The sequence below is a fragment of the Oncorhynchus masou genome, chromosome 23 (assembly GCF_036934945.1).
Source record: "Oncorhynchus masou masou isolate Uvic2021 chromosome 23, UVic_Omas_1.1, whole genome shotgun sequence".
NCBI classification, from domain to species: Eukaryota; Metazoa; Chordata; class Actinopteri; order Salmoniformes; family Salmonidae; genus Oncorhynchus; species Oncorhynchus masou.
The window spans coordinates 10,594,923-10,609,575 of record NC_088234.1 but is presented as its reverse complement, the minus strand read 5'-3'; the positions used below and the strand labels follow the sequence as shown (position 1 = coordinate 10,609,575).

General features: G+C 46.3%; 1 protein-coding gene across 1 annotated transcript in view; it reads left to right on the top strand.

Annotated features, from left to right (window-relative positions):
• Positions 1-14,653, top strand: part of LOC135510295 (tumor necrosis factor ligand superfamily member 10-like) — a 72,391-nt gene that overhangs the window by 26,745 nt on the left and 30,993 nt on the right. Inside the window, exon 2 of the mRNA XM_064931110.1 lies at positions 6,378-6,527. Coding sequence (XP_064787182.1) covers positions 6,378-6,527 — 150 coding nt within the window. The remainder of the gene's footprint in view (positions 1-6,377; positions 6,528-14,653) is intronic.

Sequence of the window (14,653 nt, the reverse complement as noted above, 5' to 3'; positions counted from 1 at the left end):
CGGCCGTTCTTCAGTGGGCCCACTCTGCCAAGTTAGCCGGCCACCCCGGCGTTCGGGGTACGCTCGCTTCCATTCGCCAGCGTTTCTGGTGGCCCACTCGGGAACGTGACGCGCGTCGATTTGTCGCCGCTTGTTCGGTCTGCGCGCAGACTAAATCTGGGAACTCTCCTCCTGCCGGCCGTCTCAGACCGCTTCCCATTCCCTCTCGACCGTGGTCTCACATCGCTTTAGATTTCATCACCGGACTGCCTTCATCAGCGGGGAAGACAGTTATTCTTACGGTTGTCGATAGATTCTCTAAGGCGGCTCATTTCATTCCTCTCGCTAAGCTCCCTTCTGCTAAGGAGACGGCTCAGATCATTATCGAGAATGTTTTCCGAATTCATGGCCTTCCGTCTGACGTCGTTTCCGACAGAGGCCCGCAGTTCACGTCTCAATTTTGGAGGGAGTTTTGCCGTTTGATTGGGGCTTCCGTCAGTCTCTCGTCCGGCTTTCATCCCCAGTCTAACGGTCAAGCCGAACGGGCCAATCAGACTGTTGGTCGCATTTTACGCAGTCTTTCTTTTCGTAACCCTGCGTCTTGGTCAGAACAGCTCCCCTGGGCAGAGTACGCCCACAACTCGCTTCCCTCGTCTGCTACCGGTCTATCTCCTTTTCAGAGTAGCCTCGGGTACCAGCCTCCGCTGTTCTCATCTCAGCTCGCCGAGTCCTGCGTCCCCTCCGCTCAGGCTTTTGTCCAGCGTTGCGAGCGCACCTGGAAGGGGGTCAGGTCGGCACTTTGCCGTAATAGGGCGCAGACTGTGAGGGCCGCTAATAAGCGTAGGACCAAGAGTCCTAGATATTGTTGCGGTCAGAGAGTATGGCTCTCCACTCAGAACCTTCCCCTTAAGACAGCTTCTCGCAAGTTGGCCCCGCGGTTCATTGGTCCGTTCCGTGTTTCCCAGGTCATTAATCCTGTCGCAGTGCGACTTCTTCTCCCGCGCTATCTTCGTCGCGTTCACCCGGTCTTCCATGTCTCCTGTGTTAAGCCCGTTCTTCGCGCCCCCGCTCCCCCCCCCATCCTTGTCGCACCCATCTACAGGGTTCGTAAGATTTTGGACATGCGCCCTCGGGGCCGTGGTCATCAGTACCTAGTGGATTGGGAGGGGTACGGTCCTGAGGAGAGGAGTTGGGTTCCCTCTCGGGACGTGCTGGACCGTTCGCTGATCGATGATTTCCTCCGTTGCCGCCAGGTTTCCTCCTCGAGTGCGCCAGGAGGCGCTCGGTGAGTGGGGGGGTACTGTCATGTCTTGTTATGTCTGTTCCTGTCCTTTCTCTTCACTCTGTCTCTCTCTGCTGGTCTTTTTAGGTTACCTTCTCTGTCTCTCATTCTTCAGCTGTTCTACATCTCCCCTAACTAGCTCATTCACTCTTTCACACCTGTTCTCTCTTCCCCTCTGATTAGGTCTCTATTTTCTCTCTGTTCCTGCTACTTTCAGTGTCTGATTCTTGTTTGTGTTTTTGATGCCAGAAGCAAGCTGTCGTCTCGTTTGCTTCCACCTTGTCCTATCCTGTCGGAGTCTGCCTGGCAGGTGCATCCTGCACTATACTATGTTCTTTTTGTTCCATTGTCAACGTTGGAAGAGGATTTATGCCATTCCTGTTTTTCATTAAAGAACTCTGTTTTCTGTTAAAACCGCTTTTGGGTCTTCACTCAAGTACATAACAGCAATATGTGCCATATTGCAAACGTTTAAGTTCCTTGCTCCGAACATGAGAACATATGAAAGCTGGTGGTTCAATATTCCCAGTTAAGAAGTTATAGTTTGTAGTTATTATAGTAATTATGACGCGTCGACTATTTCTCTCTATACCATTTGTATTTCATATACCTTTGACTATTGGATGTTCAAATAGGCACTTTAGTATTGCCAGCCTAATCTCAGGAGTTGATTGGCTTGAAGTCATAAACAGCGCTGTGATCAAGCATTGCTAAGAGCTGCTGGCAAATGCAGTAGTGCTGTTTGAATGAATGCTTACGAGCCTGCTGCTGCCTACCACCGCTCAGTCAGACTGCTCTATCAAATATCAAATCATAGATTTAATTATAATATAATAAACACACAGAAATACGAGCCTTACGTCATTAATATGGTAAAATCCACAAACTATAATTTCGAAAACAAAACGTTTATACTTTGAGTGAAATACGGGACCGTTCCATATTTTATCTAACGGTGGCATCCCAAAGTCTAAATATCGCTGTTACATTGCACAACCTTCAATGTTATGTCGTAATTATGTACAATTCTGGCAAATTAGTTCACAGTTCCCAACGAGCCAGGCGTCCCAAACTGCTGCATATATCCTGACTCCGCTACACTGAACGCAAGAGAAGTGACACAATTTCCCTGGATAATATTGCCTGCTAACATGAATCTCTTTTAACAAAATATGCAGGTTTAAAAAAATGTACTTCTGTGTATTGATTTTAAGAAAGGCATTGATGTTTATGGTTGGGTACATTTGTGCAAAGATTGTGTTTTTTTCATCAATGTGCTTTTGTTAAATCATCACCCGTTTGGCGAAGTTGAAGTAAGATGTGATTCGAAGATAAATTTTACAGGCACCGCATTGATTATATGCAACACAGGACAAGCTAGTTAACCAAGTAATATCATCAACCATGTGTAGTTAACGAGTGATTGTGAAGATTGTTTTTAGTAAAATAAGTTTAATGCTCGCTAGCAACTTACCTTGGGTCCTTTCAGCCACAAGGTCCTTTTGACGCTGCGCTCACGTAACAGGTGGTCACTCCGCCACGCAGGTTCCTCGTGGATCGCAATGTAATCGGCCATAATCAGCGTCCAAAAAGGCCGATTACCGATTGTTATGAAACTTTGAAATCGGCCCTAATTAATCGGCCATTCCGATTAATCGGTCGCCTCTATTCCTTATTCAGTAGATTGAAGTGCACTACTTTTGACCAGCCCTATGAGCTATTGAAATCAAATCATCAAATCAAATGTTATTTGTCACATGTGCAGAATAACAGTGGAATGCTTGCTGACAGGCCCTTAACCTACTATGCAGTTGACAGAGAATAGAATTTGATTTGGTAGGCAGACAAGTGTTCTATGATGTAATCCACAGTAAATAAAACAGGCCTGACAGTTAGTCCTTCTGTCCTCCAACCCTGTGTGTGTGTGTGTGTGTGTGTGTGTGTGTGTGTGTGTGTGTGTGTGTGTGTGTGTGTGTGTGTGTGTGTGTGTGTGTGTGTCCGGGGACACTGACCAGACCCCCTACAGCATGCCTGAACTCCTACACTCCTCCTTATCCTCCCTCGCTCTCTTCCCTCGGTCTCTTCTCTCGCTCTCTTCCCTCACTCTCTTCCCTCACTCTTCCCTCGCTCACTTGCCTCGCTCTCTTCCCTCACTCTCTTCCCTCGCTCACTTGCCTCGCTCTCTTCCCTCGCTCCTCTCCCTCATCCTCTCATTCTCTTCCCACCATAGAGGATTGAAAGACTTTCTCGTTATAAAACGGAATGCACATAAGTACTGTATACGCACACGCACACACACACACACACACACACACACACACACACACACACACACACACACACACACACACACACACACACTCCAGGTCTCTGGCCCCGGCTTTGAGTTACATGGTTGGCTTCTTTTTCCTAATCCCCTGAAATGAGACTTGGGAACACCAGGAAAACCCTGGGCCGTGGCCGGTGCTTGGTGCTCCAGAAGGTAACACTGCTGCATTGTTCCTGACTTCCTCTATGGCGTTCCTGGGATCTGAGGGGCTTTGTGTGTGTGTGTGTGTGTGTGTGTCTGCTCTGACCCCTCCACCTGGCTATGCGAAGAGTGAATGATCCTGATATCTAATAGCAGGGAAGGGTGACACACAAACACATCGACGAACACACACACACACACAGACGAACACACACACCGACGAACACACACACACACACACTGTAGTCTCCACTCCCTTGTTGTAAACATCTGTTAAATAACTGTACTTCAGGAATTTTTAATCAGCCCATTTTCACTCCAGTGCCATCAAGTAGATAATATTATCTCAATTAAAATAAGAAGGAGTTGACTTGCTGGCATGTTAAATCCAACCACTCCCTAACACACACACACACACACACACACACACACACACACACACACATACACACACACACACGCACGCCAATCCAACTACTCCCCAACTAGCGCTGTCAAAACTAATATCCTTAAGAATTCCTAATTCTGTCAGATGGAACAGGGAGTGTGTTTTGGTTGAGGTCTACGAAACATCAACATTCGCTGATGTCACAAAGACAACGAAGTGTCAGCAGTCCAGCTAGACTTGGGTGCATCTCAATAGTCTGGAGTGCCGTGCTCTCCTCTTATCTCCTCTCCTTCGTTGGTACTCATTCAAAAACACAACAATATGGTGAAAAATATGGTGACAAGCAAAAAGGTGAATCTCTCGAGTATTTGTTGAAATCAGTCCTGCTTTTTTACATTAGCGCAGACAAGGAGACAAAAGGAAAGCAGATGAGGAGATGAGGAGAGGAAGCCACTGTAGAGTATTGAAAGGCAGCCGTCCACTGTTTATGAGAAGCCAGACACTTCCTGTATGTGGAGTGCCAGACTCTTCTTGTAGAAGTTCCCCCTCCTTCTCCCTGTTCTCCATCACTTCTCCTATAAGGGGCATAGAGAACCATTTAACCATCAACATCAACAAAATGGCTGATAGAATGAGGAGTGACCACCACAACCACACACACACACACACACCCTGTTGGGGCTTGTTAAAGAGTCATTAGTACGAACCCCCCAACCGTAACGCTGAACAGTTCCGTACCCCCGGCTCCAAATTATACATTAACACACACGCACGCACACACACACACACACACACACACGCACGCACGCACGCACACACGCACGCACGCACGCACACACACACACACACACACACGCATACACACACACGCACACACACACACACACACACAAATATGCACACACACACTCACACACCAATTATACACAAATTACACACGAAGACTCAAATTGAATACTGAAATGAACTGCAGAGAGTGGGGTATAGAGAGACATAAAAGAGAGGAATCAGAGAATTTCCTGGAGGAGTGGCTAAATCAGAGTATTTCCTGGAGGAGTGGCTAAATCAGAGTATTTCCTGGAGGAGTGGCTAAATCAGAGATCAGAGTATTTCCTGGAGGAGTGGCTAAATCAGAGAATTTCCTGGAGGAGTGGCTACATCAGAGTATTTCCTGGAGGAGTGGCTAAATCAGAGTATTTCCTGGAGGAGTGGCTAAATCAGAGTATTTCCTTTAGGAGTGGCTACATCAGAGTATTTCCTGGAGGAGTGGCTACATCAGAGTATTTCCTGGAGGAGTGGCTACATCAGAGTATTTCCTGGATAATCCTTTGTTATCATCTTGTTGTTGATCTGTCATCATTGAGGCAATAGCCAGGGCGTGACAGAGGAGCTGAAGTGCCTTATGTCACTGTTACGTCATGCTATGTCAGTCTTAATACCTCTCCTAAGTCTTTTATATTCTCCTTGTCTTCCAGGTGCGTAGCCAGGGCGTGACAGAGGAGCTGAAGTGCTTATGTCACTGTTACGTCATGCTATGTCAGTCTTAATACCTCTCCTAAGTCTTTTGTATTCTCCTTGTCTTCCAGGTGCGTAGCCAGGGCGTGACAGAGGAGCTGAAGTGCCTTATGTCACTGTTACGTCATGCTATGTCAGTCTTAATACCTCTCCTAAGTCTTTAATATTCTCCTTGTCTTCCAGGTGCGTAGCCAGGGCGTGACAGAGGAGCTGAAGTGCCTTATGCCACTGTTACGTCATGCTATGTCAGTCTTAATACCTCTCCTAAGTCTTTAATATTCTCCTTGTCTTCCAGGTGCGTAGCCAGGGCGTGACAGAGGAGCTGAAGTGCCTTATGTCACTGTTACGTCATGCTATGTCAGTCTTAATACCTCTCCTAAGTCTTTTATATCCTCCTTGTCTTCCAGGTGCGTAGCCAGGGCGTGACAGAGGAGCTGAAGTGCCTTATGTCACTGTTACGTCATGCTATGTCAGTCTTAATACCTCTCCTAAGTCTTTTATATTCTCCTTGTCTTCCAGGTGCGTAGCCAGGGCGTGACAGAGGAGCTGAAGTGCCTTATGTCACTGTTACGTCATGCTATGTCAGTCTTAATACCTCTCCTAAGTCTTTTATATTCTCCTTGTCTTCCAGGTGCGTAGCCAGGGCGTGACAGAGGAGCTGAAGTGCCTTATGTCACTGTTACGTCATGCTATGTCAGTCTTAATACCTCTCCTAAGTCTTTAATATTCTCCTTGTCTTCCAGGTGCGTAGCCAGGGCGTGACAGAGGAGCTGAAGTGCCTCAGTCTGCTGAATGCTCTGGATAAAGACCAGGACATCCCAGAAGACCTGGCTCAGCTGTTTGGAGAACCCTGCATCAAGCTGGCAGAGGGCATCAAGGCCTACATCTCAAAGGTAAGACTGGCACCCTATTCCCTAGATAGTGCCCTAATATGGCACCCTATTCCCTAGTTAGTGCCCTATTCTGGAACCCTATTCCCTAAAGTGTGTACTACTCTGGCACCGTATTCCCTAGATAGTGCCCTATTCTGGCACCCTATTCCCTAGATAGTGCCCTACTACAGATATAACCTACATATAAGCCTTAAGTTCTATGAGACCACACAGATGTAGGTTATATCTGAAATGCCCCCTATCTCTACTGTAGATAATGAACATCTTTAGCATAAAGGCCTATGTATGGACATTCCAATAGCTAGATGGAGGACATATTTAAAAGCAATATACCTTGGTATGTGGACCGGCTGACATTTAGCACCATTTGGAATGTTTGGATTAATTCATGCCTTTGTCATTACCTGTAAAAAAGGAATTCTAGAATGTGCTAGAATTCTATCGCAACAGAATTCTATTGTGCTGCCTTGTCGAGAGGACTGTGAATAATCATGTAGATTCACACCTGTGTTCTACAGTGTGAATTGGTCTGAGAGACAGCCAATATGCCCCAGTCCTTGTGTGTGTGTGTGTGTGTGTGCTGTGCCAATAGAAGCGGTAGAAGTAGAATGACAAATTCTACATTGTAGAACAGCAGTAGCAGCTGAGCCAAGAATACTGGGGGCAGATTGTCTGACTCTCAGACCAATCCACTGTTTATCTGTAGAACACTGCTATTAGGGGAACATGCTGTCGCCACGAAGGTTCTCTCCTCTACATACATTCCATTGTCTGTGAGAGGAGAGCGGAGGGTTTTTCACCTCACTGTTTGACGACGTAGAGTTAATGGAGTTCGGCCTCTAGTCACTTCCTAAAGCTATGGGCTGTTCTCCATTTCAACACACACACAGCTAAAGGCTGTACAACTCTTGAGCTCCCGTGCCTCTAAACCTCGGGGCACCATTCCCAGGGACTGCCCATCGTAGATCATCATCACCTAAATCATCCATCTCCGGTAGTACAATGAGTCACACCGATTGACGTATCAAGCCTCCCAGCGTACAATCTTAGAAGTAAAGGTGGCTGGTACCTTTCCTTGAGGAACCTCTGTGTAAAGGGTCAAACCGGAACCTTCTGGTGATTTTCAGCCTTTCTAATAATATAGATAAGATATATTTCCAATAATATATTGTAGAGGTGGCAGCCTATCAGATCAGGAGGTGTGGCTTATTGGAGGCGTGGCTTAAGTAATATAATGTAAAGGTTGGCGTAAATGTCCTGTTCATCATGTTAAGTTTGTACACTGCAAATTAATATGTTCCTTGAATATTTATGTATATTAAATATTTTAATATCGTTAGTGCTGAAATTGTCTGGCCTCGGTTGCAACACTCACTACCGAGCTCCAAACTGCCTCTGGAAGCAACGTCAGCACAAGAACGGTTCGTCGGGAGCGTCATGAAATGTGTTTCCATGGCCGAGCAGCCGCACACAAGCCTGAGATCAACATGTACAACGCCAAGCGTCGGCTGGAGTGGTGTAAAGCTCTCCTCCATTGGACTCTGGAGCAGTGGAAACGCCTTCTCTGGAGTTATGATCACACTTCACCATCTGGCAGTCCGGACAAGAGAATCTGGGTTTGGCGGATGCCAGAACGCTACCTGCCCGAATGCATAGTGACAACTGTAAAGTTTGGTGGAGGAGAAATAATGGTCTGGGGCTGTTTTTCATGGTTCGGGCCCCTTAGTTCCAGTGAAGGGAAATCGTAACGCGACAGCATTTGGTATTTTACATCGCAATGAATAGCATTATATGGACAGGGATCACCTGATCCTAGATCTGCACTCCTACTCAGAGACGCGTCATGAATACGACTGAGTCAGTCGTTTCTTGGTGAGTCAGAGACTGTGACCTCCATCTGTCTGTACCACTCACTACCTAAACACAGACACCGCCAACAGGCTTTCCCCATCTCTGTGTGTGTGTGTGTCTGCTTATTGCTGTATCTGCATCCTTCCTTCACCACTTCAATACGGACAGACAGACACACACACACACACACACACACACACACACACACACACACACACACACACACACACAAACAATTACAGCTCCACCACATGCTACAATCAGACTGTTTACAATTCTGTCTCCAGTTGTAATAGAAATGGAATGTCTCGTTTCTTGTGGTGTAAATTGACCTGGATTGGGTCTGAGTCTGTGTCCCTGTGCATGTGTGTGGGTGTGTAAATTGACTTGGATTGGGTCTGAGTGTGTGTGTGCATGTGTGTGTGCGTGTGCGTGTGTGTGCGTGCGTGTGCGTGCGTGTGTGTATATATAATTTGACTTGGATTGGGCCTGCTTGCAAGTTAAGCATTTCACTGTACTTGTACATGTGACAGTACAACTCGACCTCAGTATGAGACAAAGCTTGTCCAGAGTGATTATACAGTCTGTACACCCCCTGAAACTACGGTCTCTTTCAGAAGTGAGGTCTGACCGCACGCCTTGTACTGAAATCCACATTTTTTAAGAAAGTAGATAATTGTAAAATTAAACTTCCTCCCTTGAACACTGTCCAAGAGAAAACAAGACTGATTTTGTGCAACGCTTTGTTTCTAGTTACAAATTAACTGTATTTTAAAGTTCAGGCTAAGAGTTAAAGTGTTTCGTTAGAGTAGTTTGAAAGTGCTAGGCTACATGGCTAACATAAGGTTAGCATTAGCAAAAAAAATAAACATTTCTTGTCCTACTTCTAGTGGAGACGCTAGGCTACATGGCTAACGTTTAGATAGCATTACCCAAAACCAGCCCTTGGCCTACTCCTATTGGAAACGCTAGGTTATATAGCTAACATTAGGTTAGCATTAGCCAAACCCAGCTCTTGGCTTTTCATTCTGGCCTGTGTTCTTGCATGGAAATACTCATGCTAATGAGTGCAGATGGTTTTATGTGGGCTGGTCTGGGTTTTGTTTGTGTTTGTGTGTGTGGGGGGGGGGGGAGGGGGGGGGGGGTCTTTGGCTACAGCGTTAGCCTCTGTAGACTCTGTGTCTTTGTATAAAACACTTGAGCTGAAAAGCTGGTCTGACGTTAACCAAACCGGTTGGCTAGAATAAATGGTATTTTCTGTTTTAACCCTGTCCCAACCCTCAACCCTTAACACTTATCCCTTGATCCTTACCTTGACCCTTGACCCTTACTTTAACCCTTGACCCTTACCTTAACCCTTACCCCTTAACTTAACCCTTACCTTAACCATTAACCCTTAACCATTACCTTAACCCTTACCTTACCCCTTAACCATTACCTTAAACCTTAACCCTTACCTTACCCCTTAACCATTACCTTAAACCTTAACCCTTACCTTAACCCTTACCCATTACCTTAACCCTTACCCATTAACCCTTACCCATGAATCCTTACCCATTAACCCTTACCTTAACCCTTACCTTAACCCTTACCTTAACCCTTACCTTAACCCTTACCTTAACCCTTACCTTAACCCTTACCCATTAACCCTTACCTTAACCCTTACCTTAACCCTTACCTCAACCCTTAACCCTTACTTTAACCCTTACCCCTTAACCCTTACCTTAACCCTTACCTCAACCCTTACCTCAACCCTTAACCCTTACTTTAACTCTTAACCCTTACCTCAACCCTTACCTTAACCCTTGACCCTTACCTTAACCCTTACCCATTAACCCTTACCTTAACCCTTACCTTAACCCTTACCTCAACCCTTAACCCTTACTTTAACCCTTACCCCTTAACCCTTACCTTAACCCTTACCTCAACCCTTACCTCAACCCTTAACCCTTACTTTAACCCTTAACCCTTACCTCAACCCTTACCTCAACCCTTAACCCTTACCTTAACCCTTACCTTAACCCTTACCTCAACCCTTAACCCTTACTTTAACCCTTACCCCTTAACCCTTACCTTAACCCTTACCCCTTAACCCTTACCTCAACCCTTACCCATTAACCCTTACCTCAACCCTTAACCCTTACCCCTTACCCCTTAACCCTTACCCTAACCAGTCAGATTTAATGACTAAACTTAACCATCATATTTTTTCATTTAAACCCCCCTGAAATGAGACGCTGAGATATTGTTGATCCAAGAGACGCACACATGAGAACGAGTGAGCAAGTGGAGTGAGCAACTTAACCTTCGAAATTTGACGTTTATGGACAAAAATCAGATTCTGCAGTGAGATTGGAGAGCGATAATGCAGGGCCTCTCCCTCCCTCCCACCCCCCCATACACCCCCATACACACACACACCCACACTCCCAGTGACATATATTAGCAGTGGGAGGTCGTCAAATCTCATTGTGCTAATTGAGAGAGGCTGTGGTCCATTATCTGTTGGCCGAGACAGAGGATCTTAATGTGAAACACATGGACAACCACACACACACACTGCACACACACACACACACACACACACACACACACACACACACACACACACACACACACACACACACACACACACACACACACACACACACACTTGGAGAACAAGTTAGATCAACTTGAAGAGAACAAGTTAGATCAACTTGAACAGAACACGTTAGATCAACTTGAAGAGAACAAGTTAGATCAACTTGAAGAGAACAAGTTAGATCAACTTGAACAGAACAAGTTAGATCAACTTGGCGAACAAGTTAGATCAACTTGAACAGAACACATTAGATAAATTTGGAGAACAAGTGAGATCAACTTGAACAGAACACGTTAGATCAACTTGAAGAGAACAAGTTAGATCAACTTGAAGAGAACAAGTTAGATCAACTTGAAGAGAACAAGTTAGATCAACTTGAAGAGAACAAGTTAGATCAACTTGAAGAGAACAAGTTAGATCAACTTGAACAGAACAAGTTAGATCAACTTGGCGAACAAGTTAGATCAACTTGAACAGAACACATTAGATAAATTTGGAGAACAAGTGAGATCAACTTGAACAGAACACGTTAGATCAACTTGAAGAGAACAAGTTAGATCAACTTGAAGAGAACAAGTTAGATCAACTTGAACAGAACACGTTAGATCAACTTGAACAGAACAGGTTAGGTCTACTTGAAGAGGACAGGTTAGGGTCTACTTGAAGAGGACAGGTTATGGTCTACTTGAAGAGGACAGGTTAGGGTCTACTTGAATAGGACAGGTTAGGGTCTACTCGAAGAGGACAGGGTAGGGTCTACTCGAAGTGGACAGGTTAGGGTCTACTCAAAGTGGACAGGTTAGGGTCTACTCGAAGTGGACAGGTTAGGTACTACTTGAAGTGGACAGGTTAGGGTCTACTTGAAGAGGACAAGTTAGGGTCTACTTGAAGAGGACAAGTTAGGGTCTACTTGAAGAGGACAGGTTAGGGGCTACTTGAAGAGAACAGGTTAGGGTCTACTTGAAGAGAACAGGTTAGGGTCTACGTGAAGAGGACAGGTTAGGGTCTACTTGAAGAGGACAGGTTAGGGTCTACTTGAAGAGGACAGGTTAGGGTCTACTTGAAGAGGACAGGTTAGGGTCTACTTGAATAGGACAGGTTAGGGTCTACTTGAAGAGGACAGGTTAGGGTCTACTCGAAGAGGACAGGTTAGGGTCTACTTGAAGAGGACAGGTTAGGGTCTACTCGAAGAGGACAGGTTAGGGTCTACTCGAAGAGGACAGGTTAGGGTCTACTCGAAGAGGACAGGTTAGGGTCTACTCGAAGAGGACAGGTTAGGGTCTACTCGAAGAGGACAGGTTAGGGTCTACTCGAAGAGGACAGGTTAGGGTCTACTTGAAGAGGACAGGTTAGGGTCTACTCAAAGAGGACAGGTTAGGGTCTACTTGAAGAGGACAGGTTAGGGTCTACTTGAAGAGGACAGGTTAGGGTCTACTCAAAGAGGACAGGTTAGGGTCTACTTGAAGAGGACAGGTTAGGGTCTACTTGAAGAGGACAGGTTAGGGTCTACTGCCACGTTACTTCATTGATGCAGTGTTAATCTCTCAGAAACCTGACATGCCTGATATAGTCTATCATTACGACCGTAGAGACAGGGAGACCATACATAGCACTGGACCCACAGTCATCCTCATATCTCATTCTTCCCCCTCCCCTCTCCTCATCTGACCCACAGTCATCCTCATATCTCATTCTTCCCCCTCCCCTCTCCTCATCTGACCCACAGTCATCCTCATATCTCATTCTTCCCCCTCCCCTCTCCTCATCTGACCCACAGTCATCCTCATATCTCATTCTTCCCCTCCCCTCTCCTCTGCTCCTTGTGTGTGTGTTTTACGTGACCCACTCAGCTTACCGTCACTAAACCTCACAGAGAATCAAAACATCTCCACCTCCACTGTCCAGTCTCAATGGCCCGTTTTGTCCTCTCTCCTCTCCTCTTTTCACCTCTCCACCATCCCGTCTCCTATTCATTAAACTGCTGGTTCATTTGGGTCGTCTCTCGTCCCGGGGATGGAGGAGAGGAGGAGGAGATGGGGATGAGAGGAAGTAGAGACATAGGTTCTTACTGTAGAAACATTGTCTCTAGATCCTGGTCACTGTAGATACATTATTCAACTATCTAAACCATCAAAGGGCAGACAGACACACACACACACACTCATACGCAGGCAGTATGGGACATGACGCGTACCAACAAAATGGACTCTATTCAGCAGGGTTAAAAATGTCTAAAAACGACTAACGAATGATGGCCAGAGGTGGGGGGGAGGGAGGGTCAAATTTTTTCCAGAAACATAAACTCACAAAGGCATCTGTGTGTCTACTGTTGATTGTCTACCCCCTCCTTGCTCTCCCTCCATCCCTCCCTCTGTCCTCCTCCGCTCCCCCTCTTTGCTCTCCCTTCGTCTCTCCTGCCGTCCCGGGCCAAGGTTTTCGTTCTGCCCGGATTGGAGTCAGCCACATGTCTAGTGCACTTTGTGTCTTTTTTTTAAAAAAGAGGGAGGAAATAAGACAAAAGAGAGAAAGAAGGACAGAAAGAGTCTTGGAGTGGAGCGTACAACGAGGTCTTGACCCATGACCTGTAAACAGAGGAGACTGGGAGAGGAAAAGAAAGAGTCTTGGAGTGGAGCGTAAACCGGAAGCAGGACGATAGAGTCGTGGTCTGATTTGCCAAAGGGAGGTTCTGTTGCTGGAATAAAGTTGGCCCAGAGTTTTAGCACCCCTTGTGGCGCAGGAACATGTTGGCAGGAACATGTTGGCAGGAACATGTTGGCAGGAACATGTTGGCAGGAACATGTTGGCAGGAGCATGTTGGCAGGAGCATGTTGGCAGGAACATGTTGGCAGGAGCATGTTGGCAGGAACATGTTGGCAGGAGCATGTTGGCAGAAACATGTTGGCAGAAACATGTTGGCAGGAACATGTTGGCAGGAGCATGTTGGCAGGAACATGTTGGCAGGAGCATGTTGGCAGGAACATGTTGGCAGGAACATGTTGGCAGGAACATGTTGGCAGGAACATGTTGGCAGGAACATGTTGGCAGGAACATGTTGGCAGGAACATGTTGGCAGGAACATGTTGGCAGGAACATGTTGGCAGGAACATGTTGGCAGGAACATGTTGGCAGGAACATGTTGGCAGAAACATGTTGGCAGGAACATGTTGGCAGAAACATGTTGGCAGGAGCATGTTGGCAGCAACATGTTGGCAGGAGCATGTTGGCAGGAGCATGTTGGCAGACACATGTTGGCAGGAGCATGTTGGCAGCAACATGTTGGCAGGAGCATGTTGGCAGGAACATGTTGGCAGGAGCATGTTGGCAGAAGTGAGGTAGAATGGTTTTAAGTCTCCCTGTGTTAAAGTCTCCACCCACTACTAAGGCCGCTTCTTGACAAACGGCATCCTGTTTGTTTATGGTCCCATACAGCGCGTTGAGTGCCAAAGTAGTGTTGGCTTGTGGTGGGGTGTAGACAGTGGATTATGGATGAGAACTCTCTTGGTAGATAAAGGTATGCAGGTGAGCAAAAGGTTCAGTCTTCCTTCACACTGAAAGCTGCGAGTGGTTGTTTATGAGGAAGCACACCATTCTGCCTTCGGACTTGCACGAGGCCGCCGTCATTCAAATCATGACGCTGCACGGAGAAACCACTGAGTTCTCAATCCATAGATTCAGACAGCCACGTTTTTTT